Here is a 14051-nt window from a genome sequence, read left to right on the forward strand (position 1 = left end):
GCCGCGATATCTCTTTCGAACAACCCGCAGCCGTTTCAATTTGGTATTATTTTTGAAAGAAATTGGACCTAAGTATTCTCCTAAAATAATTGTTACCGCGGCCCTGGTACATAAAGGGCTTAAGAAGGAACATGGTGGGTTTTAGTCAGTAAGAATCTGACACTCCATCACGCTGCACTGGGATCATTTGATTTGATTTCCCACGAAAAACAACGGTGCAAACAAAAAAAAACAGTATAATGATGAAAGTATTGAACACAAAAGATTTTAGTGTATAATTATTGTCATTAATTTATTAAAAGCTCTTGGGTTGCGCTCAATATCAACAATGATTTCGCAAGACTAAAAAAAAACAACTATATCGAATTATCTTTGATAGAAAGAACAGTCTTTCTTGAATGTCATCACATTTTTAAATGTTTTGACATATACTTGGTTCATACATATTTCAAATGTCGTATAGTTTAAGATGGTACTAAGTAAGCAAGAAGTAACATTGAAATCACCTCAGCTATGAACTTTTCCATAATCGATGTTACGTGGGACATTATCATGTTTTATTTAAAAAATACAGTAACGATATCACTTTCGCCTCTTTTTGTTACAATTGTGGACAGGTAATGTGTACAAAAACAAATACAAACACGTCCTTCTTTTTGGGAGGCCTGTTAAAATGCAGCTTTACGTTTCATACAGCCATACAGACAAGACGGAACTTACAATAATAAGATTTTTTTTAATCTTCATTATTCCTACAATTACACATTACTCACCCACAATCGCAACTAAACACATACACATCTAAAAAAGGGGGGGGCAAATACCAAAAAAATACAGTGACGTAAAAAGTAAAAAAAGACCAAAAAAATATTGCATGAATAGTTACAAAAGGGCGTGTATTGTGTACCGGTGTATTGCAATATAGATCTTATTACAAGACAATAAAGTCGTTACCTGGCCCGCCATGATGGAGTCGATCTCATGTTGTAGTTTAGAACACCTTTGCTCTGCTGATTCGAGTTGCGACTGTTTTCGCACGTCTGGGACTTTTAGGAGTTCATCTGGAATTGTTAATGGGTGATTTAGAAGTTTATTTTTGTATTTAAGATTTTTAATATCGATGTTATTATTTAGTAATACACCTAAGTGGTTGTAAGACACCGTTAGCCTAACTAGCAACCTTTCTTATTTATTTTTTATTTTGTTCTTGAGGAAACATCTCTTGCATCCGTATAAAAAATATTGTATATTTTTAAGTTGGAAAGATTTTGGTGATACTTGGGAGTAATCTAGCTTGTACAACACAATAACACATAGGAAACCCACAGAAGGCGGGTTATAGCAGAAGGTAGCTAGTGTAGCAAGACTGTAATCTGTATTCATACTTACTTCTAAGGTCTCTGATAAACTTCTGTTCTTTCTCCAGCATCAACCGAACTGTGTGCACTTTGGATACTTCCAACTGACGCTGCTTCTCCGACTGGAAAACATAATAATTTTTATGTTATTTAAGACTCTGGGTAGTATATTATGTCGGATAATAAATATAAATATCTTGATTCTAAAGTAACAGAAGAAAAAGGCCGCTGCAAACGTAACAGGAAATTTTGAAAATTTCGTTTCATGCAAACTCTATGTTTATGTAAGCGCATAATATATCTATGTAATAGAGTATGAGACTCGGAAGGGATGGGTCATGTGTAGCACTCACGTGCGATCACATCTCGGTCCCCTACACGCCCCTTCCGGGTTACTATCTCGTCACATAGATAGTCTACAGCCTATTACATCAATAAGATATTTAACCCTTTATAAAATAAAATATTAACAGCCAAGCAATATTTCCAATGTGTCACACCAAGCAATGACACATTACATCTGGTCGATGATGCTTCATCACAACGCCTGGTCACTCCGTGTAATTAAGGCGATAAAACTCAACAATATTACATTATTACTAATCGAAGGGATTTCTCAGATTTCTATTTAGAGATCACTCAGCTTTTAAACTGCCAAAGGAGTGTAATATTTAGCCATCCAAATATAGACTTAAGTTTTGTGATGAAATTCATTGAGGACATGGACAGGCACAGCTGCAATTTTTTTTCTGAGTAAGGAGAAATATGACTGAATAAGTGGCACAGCAAAACTGCCCAGTATCCAGCATGACAAAATAATCACATATCAGAATCTTGAGATGCGTCAGATGGCGTAAGTCATTTCATAAACAGAAGACTAATAGATGGTGAGCCAATAGCCAATAAAACTGGTATCAGCGCAGGGTGATAATGATACTCAGCAGAACCACCACAGAAATACCACAATGACTTCAGCACAGGTTTTATTACATCATAGTAAAAGAATAAACTTCAGTAAGTCCGTCAAAAATTAAACGTAGAAGTTGGGGGATCCTTCAGCGCTCGCGCACTTGTGTAAACAGTTGTCGCTAAGGTCGCGTGCTCGTCTTGTTTGGACAATAATTTTACACTAGCATTGCTAAACTAAGGACAATATGTTAAGAAGATAATATCATAAAGCCTCTGAAGAGACCAGGGGATCGGTAGATGTCAATCATTGTTTTAACTTTGTCAAGTATTCAAAGAATGCGGAAGACCAATAGAGCCAGAAATGAAGTAGATAGAAGACAATAAATAACTGGGTATTGTTAGCGAGAAGAATACTACCATCACACATACATACACAATACATCATATACTATACAACAATATTGTAACTCAATAGGATATCCCTTCACACGTGTTATTAAAACTAGTAGTCCAATCCAAGTCATACAAGTATCCTCAAAGAACAGGACTATGGATACACCCAGTGAACACGTCATCGACATACAAAAATCTTTGTCACATCAATAAATTCTTATTTAGAAGACCGATCAGCTGACCAGTAGCAATGCGTTTCACAACTACTACGCGACCTTGGTTCGCTCACGCCGTGTGATTTTACAATACCTACTGCGACTGTTGCATTTCTTGGACTGATAACGCACAAGGCTACCTCATACACACAGTTATTTTAGTGTTTATTCTATAATTAAGTAGTAATTTTGATTGTTTCCGCTATTTCTTACAAAAGTTTATTTTTGTTGCATTATACGTGGGAATATGTGAGGAATCTGCTACCTTTGCGCGTCAGAACCGTCATACAAAGTATTTGGTTTACTATGGTGTAACTATCTCTATATACGAAGCGAATGCTTTTGCGAAATTTTGTGGTAGTGTGTAGCTGTATTTGTAGTTACGTTTCCTCCAAAAGAAAAATGTTACCAAAAGCTGTTTTATGTACGTTCATTTAGAACTAAACAATAGACTTCAGTTTTGCTCGCTACAGTTCTCGACAAACAACATTTCCCCTTTGAAGAAAGCCATTTGAAGAAGAAATGAAATGAAATGAAATGAAATGAAATGAAATGAAATGAAATCGTTTATTTTGCAAGTTGGACATTACATCACTTTTACACGTCATTTTAAGAATGCTGAGGTCGGCATTTCCTAACTGACTGATCCCTGAGAAGAAACGCCGAAACAAACTCAAGGGTCATAGTCTCTTTTAAAGTCCAAACATGTTATAAATCAAGTAATATCATGTGTGAGTGTCACCATGTACGCGGTCTGGAATGGCCTTTTGAGGAAAGAGCCACATCAGGCTGGAGCTGACCAGTCCCAACAGACGGCACGCATGCATCAGTCGTCGTGTAGCTCAAACCATATCTTAGGGAGCTCAACGACCTGTCACACGACGATACCAGATCTGCAGAACATTTGCGTAGGCCATTCAAAAATACTCAAACCCGCCAGACAGTATTTATGTTATAAGAATATATAATGTTGCTCGCATACACGATACTCAGATTCACAATAATAATAAAAAAAAAAATACAATTATAATATATAAATGTCAATAAACAATGTCATCAATAAAATGTTATCTGATGATAATATATATTTAAATGTCAAAAGTAACAATACACAGGCATTTGAAAAGATATCACTCACTAAGCGAGCAGCTCATTCCCAAGCTTTTTTATCATTTAAATAATCAGATATTTTGTAATATCCTTTTTTCAAAAGTTTGGATTTTATATGATTTTTAAATTTCTTGATAGGCAAATCACGAACCGCTTTGGGAAGTTTATTGTAAAAGCGTATACATTGACCCATAAACGAGTTGCTTACTCTGTGGAGGCGAGTAGCATGTACAGCAAGATTATGTTTATTCCTAGTATTTATGCTATGAACATCAGACATTTGAACAAAGTCTGATATGTTTTTATGAACGTACATTAAATTTTCAAAAATGTATTGAGAGGCAACAGTCAGAATATTTATTTCTTTGAATTTCTCTCTGAGAGAAACTTTTGGACCCAGATTATAAATGGCTCGAACAGCTCTTTTCTGTAAAATAAATATAGTTTCAACATCCGCACAGTTTCCCCAAAGGAGGATCCCATACGTCATTGAACTATGAAAGTAGCTAAAATAAACTATTCTGGCTGTGTCCACATCGGTGATTAGACGGATCTTTTTAATAGCATAGGCGGCGGAACTAAGTTTTCCTGACAGTTTAACAATATGTGGGCCCCATTGGAGTTTGGAATCAACGGTCAAACCAAGAAATACCGTTGACTCAACAGGCTTCAACTCTACTCCATTTAGTTGTACATTTGTTTGTAACTGCCTTACGTTGGGCGTTGAGAATTTAATTAACTTCGTTTTAGACTCATTTAAAAGAAGATTATTGACATTAAACCAATGAACAACCTTAGAGAGTGCATTGTTAACTTCGTCAAAATTGTCGAGTTGGCGCTTGATTTTAAAAACGAGTGAAGTATCATCAGCAAACAACACAATCTTGTGATTATCCCTTATGTGATACGGAAGGTCATTAATATAAATAAGGAACAAAAAAGGGCCTAGAATTGAACCCTGCGGAACCCCCATGGTGACCGTAGATCCAGAAGACCTCTTACCGTTGACATCTACCTTCTGAATTCTATTATGCAAATAAGAAGTCAGAAGGTCAAGAGCCTTATTTTTGATACCATAGTGGTGAAGTTTCCTGATGAGTATATCATGGTGCACGCAATCAAAAGCCTTGGACAAGTCGCAGAAAATACCGAGCGCATCCTGCGAATCCTCCCAGGCCTCGAATATATTTTTAAGCAATTCCACGCCCGCATCCGTAGTAGAACGACCCTTGGTAAATCCAAATTGTTTAGTGTGCAACAAATTGTTTCTATTAAAATGGCTCAACAATTGACGTAATATTAACTTCTCAAAATTTTACTCAAAGTGGGTAAAATTGAAATTGGCCGAAAATTTGATGGATCGGTTGTACTACCAGATTTAAACAATGGAATTACTTTACTAAGTTTCATTAAGTCAGGAAAAACACCAGATGCAACACAAGAGTTAAACACAGTTGCTAAATAAGGTGAAATTATTTCAATTATCGATGAGATTATCTGAACTGACAATCCCCAAAGGTCAGCAGTCTTTTTTACATCGAGATCTTTATACGCTTGAATAATATCCTTAGAGCTAACAACTGAGAATTCAAAACCTTTGTCACATTCCGCAACACAATTTTTTAATATTGTAAAAGCCGAACTGGAAGACGACATAAGAGTTCTGGTTGTTAAAATAGGGATATTGGTGAAAAAATTTTCAAACTCAGATGCTACCCCCAAGTCCGACTTAACGTCTACATTGTTTATTTTAAGTGGAAGTCTCGATTCCGTACAGTGGATCGGCCTATTTCTGAATTGATTATATTCCACGTAGTTTTTATTTTATTACCAGAAGCTTTTATTTTATGTTTTATGTGTATTGATTTAGCGGAGGTGCAGGCTCTTTTAAATATTTTTGAATAGTTTTTAACATACTGTTTAAATGTTTCATCTTGATTGAATGATCTTTCATAGTATAATTCAAATAACTTCTGTCTACTTTTGTAAATACCCGGCGTTGCCCAATCACTAAATGTTACCTGATCACAAACAGATATGGACTTAGTAGTAAAAACTTTTTTAAATTCACAATTAATTAAGTTGAATAAAAGGGTGTAAGCTTGATCAGGATTATCATGATAGGGCAATTCAGGCAGTTTTTCAATCAAGTTATTTTTAAAATGTTCCAACCGATGTTTGTTTACAGGAATAAAACTTACATTTTTTCTCTGAGCTCTGATAGTTTTCATGGGAAAGGTAACTAATTGACCAGAGTGATCAGAATCTAACACATTTAAAATATGTTTGTTTAAAGGTTTTAAGTTAGTAAAAATGTTATCTATACATGTAGCACTAGTGCTAGTTATTCTAGTCGGCTCGAGAAATGTACTGTATGTATTTTATTATTGTTAGAAATTTTGAATAATACATCTTCCAGATGCTTCTCAAAAATTGTATATGTTGCACATGGGGGCCTGTATACACTCATTACAATGAACTGCTCAAGCTCAACGCATGATATCTCAATTACTCGCTCAACAGAAAGGTTCACAATATCCTTCCGTTCTTTGAATTTAATAGTATTGCGAAGAATTATTAGAGAACCACCACGTATTATATTTACTCTGCTGTACGAGCTGCCTACACAATGGTTCTTGAAGCTAAACATGAACTGATGCTCTTTAAGCCAATGCTCAGTTAAACATAAAATATCTATATTATTACAGTTCATGAACGACTCCAATTCCAATTCTTTACCAATCAAACCTTGAATATTTTGATGGAATATATTCAGATTGTGTTTGTTTCTAGTATTTATACTCAAAGGGTTTGATGGATTAGAAGTAACAACATTATTTGTGGTATTTATATTTGAACATATAATTGCATTTATGTCACAATTCAAAATAATTGATTGACTGCTAGAGATTGGCTCTATTGTCTGGTGGTGGAGTTTAAATCACTTGGAACTAATTCCAAGTTCTGTGAAAAAAATAAACTAGACTGCTCAATAGGAGCAGTATCGTTAGCCAAGCATTTGGCTTTGTTCAAAATACAATAAAATAGCGATTTTGCTATTTGTCCTTTATAAAAATTACAAATATAATAATTATCATTTGTCATAAAATAATTATTACTAATGAGTACAATAGAGTCAATAAAATTGAATTTTTCATTATACAATGTCATAGTTTGCAATTTAAGATTGCATTTATGTCTATGGTTATTTTCTGTCTGCGACAAGCCCTTGCCATAGGGAAAAGCATATAAAACTATTTTATTTACATTTAATTGCGATAAACACTCAAAGTATTTAATTACTGTTTTAACAGTGGCATTTCCTCTTCTCCCAATTAGTACAACTAAAGTAGTAGTTGGACAGTAACTACTGCTTAATATTTTGTCTAATATTTGTTCATAAGTAGCTTCAGGCATGCAATAGTTTATTACCTGGTCACCTAAATGTTGATGTAATCTGTGACACATGTTTTGTCCAATTTCATCACTAAACATGACTATTTTGTTACAATTATTATTTTCATTTTGTATTAATTTTATTGTTTTTTGTGTGTCGAAGGAAGTACTTTTTTTACAACCATCTAATTTAATACAATGAGAATCATCTAACCCTGAACAGCCTGGCAGATCTTGTTCACAACCTGGTGTTCGATTGTTTGTCAATGAATTAAACATTTTCTCATTTTCACTACACAGATCCACCAAGCCGTTCATTGCCAGTATGTACTCACCCATTTCTCTTTGTGAGGTTTGATATTTGCATGTAACTGCCATCAATGATTCTTGTAAATGGAGAATCCTTGACTGCAGATCCTGTATATCAACCTCATATTCTTTTCTACTATTGTTGAAATTTAATTGTAATTTTTTACAACTGTTAAAAGATTTGTGGTTTTTGGTGAAATTATTTTTGTTACTTTTTATTAATTTTTGAGTCCTTTTAATAAATTTATGACAGTTGTTAGTATGTTAGAAGTGACAGCTTCTGAACAGCACAATGTACTGACAAGTTGTTGTTATTTATTCTACTCATAAAAAAAGCTTCTCAAAATAAGGTCTAGCAATATAATATGCTTTTTTTTAAACTTACATTGACAGGCACTGGAGCGGTGATGGGTGTTTTATGTCTTGAAGTGTTCTGTTGGACTGTCAACACCGTCGTTGGGTTTGCTGAAAATACAAAAATATTTATTAGACAAATATCAAAGTTTTTGAGTCTCCCTACTTCATCAATTCTGATCAGTAGTCGTAGATTGTACTGGAAAGTGGGCTAACAAAGGAAAGGCTTCACTTATCAAAAGTTGTAAAGAAATGAAAATTGATGCAGATAACACAAAATCGACAGATGTAATTATAATAACAATGTATGGCCTTTGGGTAAAATAAAAATAGTCGTTTAGATCATATGCAATGGTTACAATATTTTGTCTACTTCCAACATTTCAATAAAACAGGATACATAAAATTAAAACTCATGGTCTAGTAGCATATACTATGGACATTCAGCCTGTCAGTAATAATGTCAATGCGTAATAATGGCATTGCCCTTGTGATGCAGAGCGTAGGCATTTGAGACATGCTCAGTAAAATTAACACTTTAATAGCCACATAAAAACACCATTAAAATTCATGCGATGATTCGCTTCGACAATCTGGAGGCTGGTGGAATTTTGAGAAAAAATATATTTTGGTCAGTGATCCGTAATACCTTTCTAAATCAAGGTTAACTCACTTAAAAGCTTTGCAAAAATAAGCTTATTAACATCTGAAAGACGACATTCTTTCCCTCTATAAACTTAACTGGACATCAACAAAATCACCATTGACTTGAAGTTTCAAAGAAATCTATCGAAGGCTTTCTAGAATATTTAGAATCACTAACTAGCCAATAAGCGATGTGTCCACGAACAATTCCAGTCACTTTCAACGCTCCATCAATATCTAAGACTGATTGAAGTGAATGAACATCGGGGTCACTTTCATTCAGGACCAAATTAATGATCTTCCTCTGCATTTGCATATGAATACATGGAGATAGTGATAACATTGACAAATTCAATGTTTTCTGTATAGATAGAAGTAAAAATAATTCAATTGTATTTGGTAAGATACACTTATCTTTTGTTAAGACTTTGACAATAATTCGGTCTTCGTTGTTCTCAAATAGAAAGCCAGACTTTAAGATGCTACTGTGAACTATCAAGCGATTATTTACCATCAATAAATACTATTCGATTCGGAGATAAAGATATGACTCAGAAATCTAGCTTGCTGCCATTCGAACCCTCGTTAATCAAGCTTTCTTGTAAGTATCGTAAGAAGTAATCAAAAGATGAACCAATGTAGACTTTAGAATATGTACAAATTGAACCCAGCAGGTAAGTATGTCAGTAACTGCTATTTATGACCTAAAATATGTGTGTATAGGAAGGAACTGCAACACTTTGCCCAGTTTCATTAACTCAAGAGATGGACCCTGAGAAGGAGTCTTATGATGGTGAAAGATAGCTGTAACATGCTAATGATGCACCAGTAAATCTTTAGGTCTCCAGGTAGTAAACCAGGAATGGAAAAGGCTCGAGAGATAATGATGGATGAACCAGTAAATCTAATCAAACACGAACATACCTCGTATCATATGCACGACCTGCTGGTGCGTGTGATGATGTACCGGCACGGAGTCGACGCGCAGGATCCTGTCTCCGGCGCGGAGACCAGCCCGCCACGCGGCCCCGTGCTCCTTCACTGATTGTACGTACACGGGATTGTCTCCTGAAAAGTAGTTTTGAAGGAGTTAACAATTGACATTGAAGTCTTTCTAAAACAATTCGGTGTCCATTACGAATATCTTCTTTTCCCTAGCGTGTCCAGCGAGTCACGCTGCGAGCACCTATAATATTAAAAACTTTCGCCGATTCTTTATTTACACCTATGTGTCTTCGTCTTATACTAAGGTAGGCAACTGATGAGCCGAATAAGTTAGCAGAAACTAAGTAACATTTCTATTTTGGCAGAAACATCCACTCTCCCTAACAGGCCTCGTGTATTTAGAATTGAAGTTAATCATCAAAAGGTCAGTTTTTCACGGCCACCACATATTCCAAACATACAATAAAACTAAACAAAGTCATCGTTACTAAACAAACTATAAACCTTAAAAAACACTGAATCGAATCCATCACGCAAGAGAGATTTAACAATGCGAATCATCCGACTGGCGCTGACTATTCGTCCAAAAATTCGCTAACGAGAGGCTCATAAACGGACCAATTTATTTGACTGCACTGTAATTATGTCACGCAACTGTGAATACATTGAAAGGTTTACGTCAAACTTCAATCGTGAAGACTGGCTTGTCTTTCAATATTAATTTTATGATAATCTTGCGGTTTGGCACAGAAAGGGACGCATATGAGAGACTACAGTTATGCATTCTTACTTGCAATATGTACATATTACACGTTTAGATCAGCACACAACATAAAGACTCGTAGAACTATTAGAGACTGGGCTGCAAATTGAGGGCTCATTGGACATAATCAATATGGATCTCCATGAAAATGCATTTAAAAATTGAGTAATAATTAAAATTCAAACAACAGTAATAAAATATGGGATGCATATTTCGGCGTAACTCAATGAAATCGTAACGTCAGGAATGCTATAAGAAAGTATGTCGGTACATGTAACCCAAATCCATCGAAATTCAACAACTTGCATGTCATAGCTAAACGTTTAACTTTGAACGCACTTTTAACCCAACGACAGCTTGATAATGCATTCAAGCCAAGTATAATGCCCAACAATGGCAGACATCATTCATGGGGTTTGGCATGGACTAAAGGCACCGGGTGAATACTGCTTTCTCTATTAACTATCGATTAGGCACCTTTCCTTGCCAGATATAGCTTGATGGAATATCTTTGCATTGCATTTTGACGACTCAGGTGTGGTGTCCAGATTCAATTATTCAACTTTTACTACTGCACGAGCTATGTATCAGTCATATATTTTTGGTTTTCTTGAAACGATTCGTTGAAAGAAACATTTCTACAACACCTGGCTCTGCCTATTCATATTGGTCGTTAGATTTTTATTCCTTGATTAAAAGTTAACTATGGGTATATCTGTATGTAAAAACTCGCTGCAATTCCCAATTTTACTACGGACTGTAAAGAGTAATACACTGCTACGTGTGTTGAAAGTCGGTTACCTAAACGAGTATTTACGTAGGAACTATCAAAATCATTAGCTACATACCAGAGACTTTCATCCCATATCCATGCTCATCGCGGACGACGGTGACGGTCAGCAAGTCGTCGCCGCCCGGCGACCCCGCCCCGCCCAGCATCACCTGCAACAACACAACAAATAAATCAGATAAAGATGATCGTTTATTTGTTCACAACATGAGTATGCAGTACAAATGGGCTTGCAAAGCAAGGTGTCCCACAAGGATGTACAAAAGTTAATGTTTTATTTTTAGATGATATAGGAATTGAATTTCCGATTGTTAAGAACAAAAACATACGAAAATTAGACCGATACGTACGCAAAACTCATACCTTTGAACCAGAGCTCAGGTAAAAAGTGATAGTTCAGAAACATGGACACATTCACTAAGAAGAACTTCGAAGTAGGAAGACTCTTCACATGATTTCACAGATCATTTAAACCATAAAATACTGTACGAATCTAACCGCAAATGTATTTGGAAAAACCCGTGCCGTTGTCTTGGTAGTCATGGTAATAGACAAGCGACATGCCTCAGCTAGAAGTAAAACTATAGCTAGTAAAATGTCAAAGATAGGTAACATTTTGTGTTTTAACGAAACCAATAATGTACCTCTTAGTCCTAAATTAGGGAAGTTTTAGCTTCTCTTGAGGTTAAAATTCTAGCAGAATGAATTATCCTGAAGATTATCGTTTAGTAATAACTAAACAGTAGTCCCATATAGTCAGTATATTAGTAATACAATCTCATAATTATCACCTACGAGCTCAGAAATCCCTCAAGAGTAGGTGTGATTCAATCAAGTGTGACAAAACCGCGATAAGAAGCATTACTCACGCCGGAAGACGTACGGTTGAACTCATTTCCACCCGAAACTATTGACACGTGGTGTCACAAAATGTGGCATCAGGTCAAACGGACCCTGATTAGGAAAGGAAAGTGTTTGAGTTACGTTAGACGATACGTCTTGTAAGGTTTCAGTTACTGCGCTAATCCGCCTTAAACGGTGTAAAAGGAAACTCACAATTTACAGCTTATAGTAGCGCTTTATTAGAAGGAAAAATTGTATAAAGAAATCTCAGATTTCTTGTTAAACAGTTTACTACTATCGACGAAATGTAGTAGTTCGTAACACGCGCCACATTACGCGTTCCGTGAAAACACGTATGCAAACGTAATTTCAGCGAATAATCATGTTTGCTTGTCAAGTCATCAATGAACATCCGATCATGTGTTCGATCAAGACCCGCGAAACGCCGGATAAAACAACATTAAAGATCGTATCAAAGGCACCAACGTAAAATACAGTTTTCATGACGATAAAACGTGTGAATTAAATTCCCTATTACACGAAACGGTCCACGTAAACAGGAAACGCAGAAATCGAATCCTGCATTTCGAAGATTTACACGCACGCGATAATAGACCGAGATTACTGGAATGTAAAGTCTTATTTCGTAACGCAAGGATGGTGTTCCGTTCACAGTCTTAGTATAATAAACATAACTTTTATTCTTGTTTATGTGTACAATTGGGAGTTCATTGAGATGTTTTTACGAAGTGTGTACACTATTGTCTGGAGGAAACGTGAATGGTTGCGAACGAGTCCGTTTTCAATGGCCATTCAATACAGATTCAGTGCAGTAGGTTGGTAATGAATGGCTTGTGCCGTGTGGTCAGAGGATGCGACTGGGCCAACGACATCACTTCCTTAGTATCTCTAGGTACGACTAAAGAATTCTATCAAGTTATTGTTGAAGGATGTTTGTTTATAACGCCACGACACGAGACACTACCTTTTGAAAAACTGCACGACAAGTGTGGACAAGTGTTACGAACAAATAACTATTGAACAATTAAAACAATTAGCACCTTACCTTAAAAAGGTACATGACCACAAAATCCTTCAACACATGCACTTATTGTTTTATTTTGCACTGCAATAAAATAGTATCAGACTTGTCTATCCAGACCACAACAAAGCACTAATAAGCTTCAGAACAGGCTGAAAGCCATCTAATACAATTGACCACGCATCGGCTGTAAAGTCTGAAATGGGGCATGAAAAGGGGCTCCTAGGCCCAGGCACATTATTGACCCATTTCCCCCAGTGCAGATTTATTTTAAAACAGACGTATCACTCGGGGGAGTACGGGTCAGTTGACATTATAGTTGATGATGAATACAGTAAGTACCCCTAGGTTTTATGCTCTATTTCATTAAATTATCAAAGGTTTATTTACTGTTTTAAACTGGGGTTAATCTATTGGAATTATTCCCTGCTCATCCGAATTTCTATTTGATATTATTTTTGCTCATCTACACTTAAATTTTCTCATACAGAAAACTACATTACCACCGACGACTATCGGGTAACCATTTTTCGCGATCGGGCAGTGCCGAAAATCGGATTAGCCTTTGCCGAGGTTCAAATTGTAACAATGTTTTACGAACACGCTGCAATAAAATAAACTTAGGAATAAGAATATTGATTTCTGACTCTTACGCGAATATTAGACATTTAAATAAAACTACTTTTACGACATCATAATCATCATAATCATCATAGAAACTATTAAATCAAAATCCAAGCCTACAACTGCTCGACCTAAGGATACAGTGAGCTCGTTTTGCGTGAATCGGATTGTCAATAATAATTAACAAAATGTAGGGTAGCTGTTTGTAACTAATATATCAAGACGACCAACACCTTAGTCTGCCCGTGACCATGGATGCTGAAAAGGATCCGAAACGTCGGGATTAAATAATATAATATAACCGCGATAAAATCCGTAAAAGTAGTTTTATTTAAAGGAATAAGAATGCGTGAAA

The 14051-nt window shown here is 35.8% G+C and overlaps 1 protein-coding gene across 2 annotated transcripts in view; it reads right to left on the reverse strand.

The window, feature by feature from the left end:
* Positions 1 to 14051, reverse strand: part of LOC110379761 (rho guanine nucleotide exchange factor 11) — a 180438-nt gene that overhangs the window by 144441 nt on the left and 21946 nt on the right. For both annotated transcript variants that reach the window (XM_064042478.1, XM_064042477.1), the window contains exons 2-6: positions 11246 to 11339; positions 9614 to 9757; positions 8076 to 8155; positions 1390 to 1480; positions 955 to 1061 (exon numbers count right to left, since the gene is read on the reverse strand). In XM_064042478.1, coding sequence (XP_063898548.1) covers positions 955 to 1061; positions 1390 to 1480; positions 8076 to 8155; positions 9614 to 9757; positions 11246 to 11336 — 513 coding nt within the window. In that variant the 5' untranslated portion in view covers positions 11337 to 11339. The remainder of the gene's footprint in view (positions 1 to 954; positions 1062 to 1389; positions 1481 to 8075; positions 8156 to 9613; positions 9758 to 11245; positions 11340 to 14051) is intronic.

Source organism: Helicoverpa armigera, chromosome 28 (genome assembly GCF_030705265.1).
Source record: "Helicoverpa armigera isolate CAAS_96S chromosome 28, ASM3070526v1, whole genome shotgun sequence".
NCBI lineage: Eukaryota > Metazoa > Arthropoda > Insecta > Lepidoptera > Noctuidae > Helicoverpa > Helicoverpa armigera.